This window comes from Rosa rugosa, chromosome 1 (assembly GCF_958449725.1).
Source record: "Rosa rugosa chromosome 1, drRosRugo1.1, whole genome shotgun sequence".
Classification (NCBI taxonomy): Eukaryota; Viridiplantae; Streptophyta; class Magnoliopsida; order Rosales; family Rosaceae; genus Rosa; species Rosa rugosa.
In genome coordinates this window covers 56,265,046-56,271,616 of record NC_084820.1, presented here as the reverse complement: position 1 = coordinate 56,271,616, position 6,571 = coordinate 56,265,046, and the positions used below count along the sequence as shown (strand labels likewise).

The 6,571-nt window shown below is 36.3% G+C and overlaps 1 protein-coding gene across 4 annotated transcripts; it reads left to right on the top strand.

The window, feature by feature from the left end:
* The first annotated feature begins 1,757 nt into the window (after positions 1-1,757).
* On the top strand, positions 1,758-6,571 carry LOC133725585 (myb family transcription factor PHL6). Of its 4 annotated transcripts, none has more exons than XM_062152884.1 (8): positions 1,758-2,121; positions 3,639-4,333; positions 4,691-4,898; positions 5,025-5,101; positions 5,199-5,238; positions 5,656-5,728; positions 5,815-5,884; positions 6,065-6,571. In XM_062152884.1, exons 2-8 carry the CDS (start codon positions 3,710-3,712, stop codon positions 6,416-6,418), a joined length of 1,446 nt encoding a protein of 481 aa, XP_062008868.1. In that variant the 5' UTR covers positions 1,758-2,121; positions 3,639-3,709; the 3' UTR covers positions 6,419-6,571. The 4 variants fall into 4 exon arrangements, with proteins under 4 accessions (XP_062008868.1, XP_062008870.1, XP_062008869.1 ...); XM_062152886.1 differs by lacking the exon at positions 1,758-2,121 and adding an exon at positions 2,175-2,546 and having other exon boundaries at positions 3,343-4,333; positions 5,202-5,238; XM_062152885.1 differs by lacking the exon at positions 1,758-2,121 and adding an exon at positions 2,190-2,546 and having other exon boundaries at positions 3,343-4,333; positions 5,818-5,884.

Genomic DNA, 6,571 nt, shown 5'->3' with positions numbered 1-6,571 from the left:
TATCACTTGAAACAAAAGACTTTTGCTTCATTATCAGAATCTCCTAACCTCTGAACGAGCAGCCAGCACAAGTTAAAGAAGTTATACGAGAAGAGACCGATTTGAGCCAACTCAAAAAAGTCTTCATCAAGATAACAATGAATAGAGAAAAAGAAATATGTATAAGGAAAATGTTTCTATGCACCGTCGGTGTAAATGAACCAGCAAACAAATTCATAGATAACCTTTTTTTCAATAATCTGAGTCATTGATAAATATGAATAGATCTGAGTCATTGATATTCCTAGATAACCTTTTTTTTTAATAATAAAAAATTATACTTGATGTTATCCAGTCGTTTATTCTTGTTAGTGATATATGCGTAAATACAAATCAGGTGGAAGAAATTTTTCACTCAACAAAGTAAAACAAGGAAGTCATTGAAATGATTATGTATTCAATTTATCCTTATAATACCCAAATTAGAGTTTGTGTGTATTAGTGTTTATGTTATCATTACAAAAAGGGTAAATATCACAAATGATCACTGAACTATAACATGTTCGACACTTTGGTCACTAAACTTTTGAATATATCACTTTAGTCACTCAACTTGTATACCGTCTATCACTTTAATCACGGCCATTAAATCTACCGTTATAAACTATTAAATCGAGGGTACTTTTGTCCAATCACTATTTCTATTTAAAAATAAAATAAAATAAAATATTTTACAAATTTCTGCCATCTCTTTCGTGCTCTTCTCTCATTACTCCTCCTCTCTACTAAGAAATTCAAAGATCTTGATCTGCTTCTTAATGAAATAAATGAAATAAGATGGGCATTTTCATATCTTGTTCATTGCCTTAATCTGGGCTTGAAGTTTGGGTAATTTGGTTAAATCACGATCATCTCTGTCTAGAGCTCTTCAAGCATTTCTTTCCTTCTTTCTGCACTCACCCTCTCTCTCATCTCATAGATATCATCATGGATTCATGGCTGAGATAATAGATTTTCATCCCCTATATCCACAAGCCCATCTCTTTTCAGACCTCTTCTTGTCTCTCCCAAGACCTCTTCAACCTGGCCTCCCATATCTCTGTGAATTCTCCGCTAATTGCAAAGCTACCAAATGATCTGCAAGTGTTCATATCTTAATTCTCTGTGATTCGCTTACCTTGGATCCAAGTGTTCAGATTTTGGTTCAGTTTCAGATTCTCGATAGCTTGATGACATGATTTGGATCTCTGGATTTTTATTCAATGGGGGGCTTATGAAAATTGGGTTCCTCCATGGGAAGAAAGAGACGAGGAGAGAAAGAAACAATTAAAGAACAGAAAAAGTTATAAAAAAAAGAAAAGAAAAAAAAAAGAAAGAAGAAGTTACTCTTTTTAGTAAGTTGGTCAAAATAACCTTGACAGAATATATTATTTACAAGATTTTAACAGATAAAATAGACAAAATAGACGGAAATAGACTAAAGTGATAGATAGTATATAAGTTGAGTGATTAAAGTGATATATTCAAAAGTTTAGTGACTAAAGTGTAGAACAGATTATAATTGAGTGACGGTTTGTAATATTTACTCTTACAAAAACAGAATAATCAAAAGTATGAGGACATGAGAGATAAGCTAGCGACAAAACAACCACTTTGTCCACTTGGCCTACCTAGTTTGGAATACCTCCCATTGGCCCGTGCCCTTACCTCCCCTCACAACTCGCGTGACCCTAAAGTGGCAAGTCGTCATCGTTTTGTCCTCTTAAATCTTAATCTTCCATGAGTCCTTTGCTTACGTACTCGAAGCTCTCAAGTGTCAAGCTCAATCATTTGCGCGCAGCCAAACAACCAAAACCGCCGCCCCTCCCACCCCCAAGAGCGTAAGCCTAAGCCTAAGGCCATTATTAGCTCACATTAGAGAGATAACATTTCAGTCTTTGCAGAGCCAGTAGCCCAAAGACTCGAGCTTTTATGAGCTTTGAGTTCAGAGTTTGTTGCTACGACGTCAAATTTTGGTTACATTTTACACCAGTATTAACGTTGGTGTAGTTTGAGCGACACTACATACCTGTCTCACTGACTCAGCATTTCATTTCCTCAGTTGCAAAATCCCTGCAAGTACAAGATCTCTGTCTCTCTCAGGCAAGTTCTCTTATCTTATCTATCCCTCTCCTGTATCTGTGTATGTCTGCATCTATATGTTATATCTATGTCTTCTTTTTTTCTGAAAGATTTTCTTTCTGCGCTTCTTTGCTGTGTTGGGTTTTTGTTGATTTTTCTATCATGAGCCTATGTGAGATTTTAGCTTCTGCCTCAGATCAGTGATGGGTTTTCTTTTTCTGTGGTGAATCGTGTGGCTTTTGTGTGGTTATGATTTGAAGGAAGATTTGGAGATTACTAGGAGAAATAGTCATGTGATCCTCTTTTGTTTCTTTGATTTTTTGTCTTCGAATTTTGATATTAGATTGTCAGTTAGAGGAGGAATGAATATCAGTACTGATCATCAACTCAGTTCAGAGTGTTCTCTTTGATCTTGAAGACTTGCCCAGTTTGGAAACATTAGATTGGTGGGTGAATTTTCCTGTGGACTCTGTGGTCTGTAGAGTCCTTTATTGCAATAGTTGACCCTATTATTTAGTTGAAAGGAGATTCATCCTATTTGACTGTTTAAACCTTCTTTAAGTGAACTAAAGCAGAACCTTTACATTGTTTACAACAGCATATTGATGTTGAAAATTTCCTGTGCAATTCATAATGCTAGTACAGTTTAACTAAAAGTTCCGAGAATGAAATTTGCAATCCACACTCCTCCTTTCTATTTTTCGTTAAAATTCTTATAAAAAGACAAAATTCAAGTTACCGACAATAGAAACATAGAGTGTGGATTGTAAAATTTTGGTGAACTCTGTAGCATATTTTTTATATCAAAGAAAAAAATTGCACACCTTCTTCTGACTGATGAGCGTAAAATTAGTCCACTTTTTCATCATCTAAGTGGTAGGATTTTCTAGAAATTAGGTTTTACCTGTAAATCTATGAAATGGTATGACTGTGATCTGTTAAAAGTTAAAGTTCTATAACGTAAGCCAGTTCTTTGTTTAAGTCTTCTACTATTGTGACCATGTCCTGCATGTAGGGATGAAAAATGGACTATATAATTAATTGCTGTATGATTTTGTACATTACCTATAAGATGATTATTTAGGGGTTCATAAACAGTTTTCCCCTCTTATTAGATTATGAAATAGATTTATCTTGTTTGTGACAATCAATGAATGGATTTGTTATGTCTGTATAAAATTAGTTCATATCAGTACTATATGCTAGAATTCTGATCACCTGTGTTGGTGGTCTGTTTTTCAGATTATGTACCTTAGAAGATGGCATTCCACCTGATAAGATTGTCTTCCGGCTAAGAAGATTATGCTTTATATGTCTCCTTGTACAGTTTACTTGGTGTGCTGGATTTGACTTGGTCGTTTCACCTCCTAGTACTTTTACTGTGGAAATGTAGCTTGTTGCTGATGATTCTTTGAGTGGATTTTGAATTTAAATGAAACTCAAAGTCTGCTAGAATAGTGTTCAGTGTTGTGCAGCCATATCTCACTTTTGATCGTCTCACTTATTCCTTTATTCTAATTCATTGTCTCCCAATCTAGACATATACATCCCTACCAGTAGATTTCCTCCACTTGATTGTGGCACATTTCACCACCTATCTGATACATCGATGAAGGTAGGGCTTTCACATGTAATCATGAGTCACCATGGAGTCAGTTCTGTATCACAAAGTCAGACTACCAAAGGAATCACAGAGTCATACTGTACATCCCTATCCCCAGTACATGATTTTTTGGGTTGTGAATCAGAAGGCAGGAGTTCAGTGGCCCGTGAATGTTCATCAGCACGCCTCTCACCTTTCATACGGACAGAATCTTTTAGCTCTCCTACTAATGTGCGAGAATCTAGTCTTCAACATTCCAAGAGCACATTTTCACGTTCTTCTGTTTTTTGTACAAGTTTGTATCAGTCATCTTCATCGAGTTCTGAACGGCAGCTTGGAAATCTGCCATTTCTTCCCCACCCTCCAACATACAGCCAGTCCATTTCTGCTGTTGATTCAAAATATCCAATGCTTTTAAGTGCGGATATGAGCGATCAATATGATGATGAACAATCAGAGTATCTCATGAAAGACTTTCTTAATTTGGCTGGAGATGCTTCTGATGGTAGCTTCCATGGAGTTGGCTGTGGAAGTGACACTGTAGCACTTACAGATCAATTGGAGTTTCAGTTTTTGTCAGATCAACTTGACATGGCTATCACAGACAATGGAGAAAATCCCCGGCTTGATGTAAGTACTCTGTATTCGTTATTCATTTCCATATTTGATCAAATACATTTTCTAGAAAAACGTATAGATAAATAGATAATACTGTTTTTCATTTTTAGAAATCTCGGATTGGGATTATCATGGTGTAAATTCCATAAATATTGTGTGAACCACAAGCATGGCATTTAAACAGATAGATTTTTTACTATCTGCAATGTAGATGTGATATTCAGAAGAATGGGTTGACTTATAAATTACTTGTATTTAAGTTAAATTTTGAATATTTTGTTCATCATATGCTTACTAATAATTTTGAATTATGTTCTTTGTGTAGGAAATATATGCTAACTAATAATTCTTTTTATGTTCTTTGTGTAGGAAATATATGAAATTCCTCAAGCCTCATCGAAACCAGCCATAGAATTAACATGTGGTAAGAGTTGTGGCTCGACAGCACCACCTGTTGATGCTCTTTCAAGTCACCCCTCTCCTGGGCCTTCATCTGCACATAGACCAAGAATGCGATGGACGCCTGAGCTCCATGAGCGTTTTGTAGAGGCTGTAAAGAAGCTTGATGGGGCTGAAAGTAAATACTACAATTTCTAATTTATTATGTCCTGTGCTTTAGTTCATTTTCAATAGGAGTGCTAGTTCCTTGAGTTAATCTATTATGAGTTGTACTTGAAACTCAATAGTTTACTATGAAATGCAGAGGCTACTCCAAAAGGCGTTTTAAAGGTTATGAATGTTGAGGGCTTAACCATCTATCATGTGAAAAGCCACTTACAGGTAATTTTTTTATTATTTTTTATGCATTTATCTGGTGAGTTAAGAATAATTGTCTTACTATTTGAGACAATATCATTATTTTTCATGTCATCTGCAGAAGTACCGACTTGCCAAGTATATGCCCGAGAAAAAGGAAGGTACGGAACATGTATATATACGAGAAATTAGAATCATGCTTATGCTATCCTTACATATCACAGTTATCTGTCCGAAAATAATGACATTTTTATCGAGTTTGCAATCTCAATTACGGATTTTCACTCTACAAGTAAATCTATGTTTTGGTCTGCTGCAACCTGACAACTGAAGTAACCTGACTTGAAAGATCGAGTACATATATAAAGGGATTCTAATTAGTTGATGACTTGCATACCAACGGATTTGTATATGTAAATTGAGTGCAATCATCATACATAATCAAATCCATATTGTGCATCCATTTCGCTTCATGGCTAGCTATTCATGTGTATCAAGTGTTGCTACAAAGTTGGAAATATTGATTTTCTTAATTCACTACAAAGTTGTTGACTCCCACTTTTCCCGTTCACCTTTAGATAAGAAGGCCTCTAGCTCTGAAGAAAAGAAAGCAGCTGCAAGCGGAATGGAAAGCGATGGACGAAGAAAAGGGTTAGTTAACATTGCTCTCCATGTATTTTCTTTCTCAGTTACGTATATGCATATCTTGTTTTGCTTAGTTTTGCTTGTTTTCCTAGGAGCTTCCATATCACTGAGGCTCTCCGCATGCAAATGGAAGTTCAGAAACAACTGCATGAGCAGCTTGAGGTGAGCGTGTGTTTGTTTTAATATCTGGCACAGTAAGAATTAATCTAAGCATGTTTGGTGATATGCTTCCTTTTTCCTCTTGGCTGCATTTCCGGTGTCAGTAGTGGTTCAATTATTGAACCATATTACATACTTTGGCTTCATTGTAAGCTCAATTTCTTCACCTGTTTCTGTAAATAGGTTCAAAGGTCTCTTCAGCTGCGCATAGAGGAGCATGCAAAGTACTTGGAGAAGATCTTGGAGGAACAACAGAAAGCCGGTAGTGCGTTACTTTCTCCACAAGCCTTGTCGTCACTGACTACTAATTCCATTAAAGACCCTGAACAGCATCCTTCCCCATCAGCTGGTGTATCACCTTCACAACCAGCTGAGTCTGACTCATTGTCACCTCTGTCACTGAAGCACAAAGCTGCTGACTCTAGTGACTCTGAGGCACAAGCATGCACTAAAAAGCTTCGCATTGAAGAAAAACCAGATGAGCCTGTAGTTGAAAATCTCTCGGCAACAGTAACTACTACTACTACTTCCCAATAGCTGCACTAAAATTCATTATTTGTAGTGTAATGTATAGAACTTTCGGGCTTTTGTAAGTAAAGTTGTAACAAGACGTGCTGCTTTGTATCTTTTAACAGTTGGTAGTTCAATGAACAAGAAAATCAGCTATTCTAGCTAAGTTCAGTCGCAGAA

Bases quoted from the DNA above. Each gene is read 5' to 3' on its own strand.
- LOC133725585 (XM_062152884.1), top strand. From the start codon at position 3,710: ATGAAGGTAGGGCTTTCACATGTAATCATGAGTCACCATGGAGTCAGT. The intron at 5,729-5,814 runs GTTAGTTAACAT...TTGTTTTCCTAG, and splicing joins AGCGATGGACGAAGAAAAGG to GAGCTTCCATATCACTGAGG. The intron at 5,885-6,064 runs GTGAGCGTGTGT...TTCTGTAAATAG, and splicing joins AACTGCATGAGCAGCTTGAG to GTTCAAAGGTCTCTTCAGCT.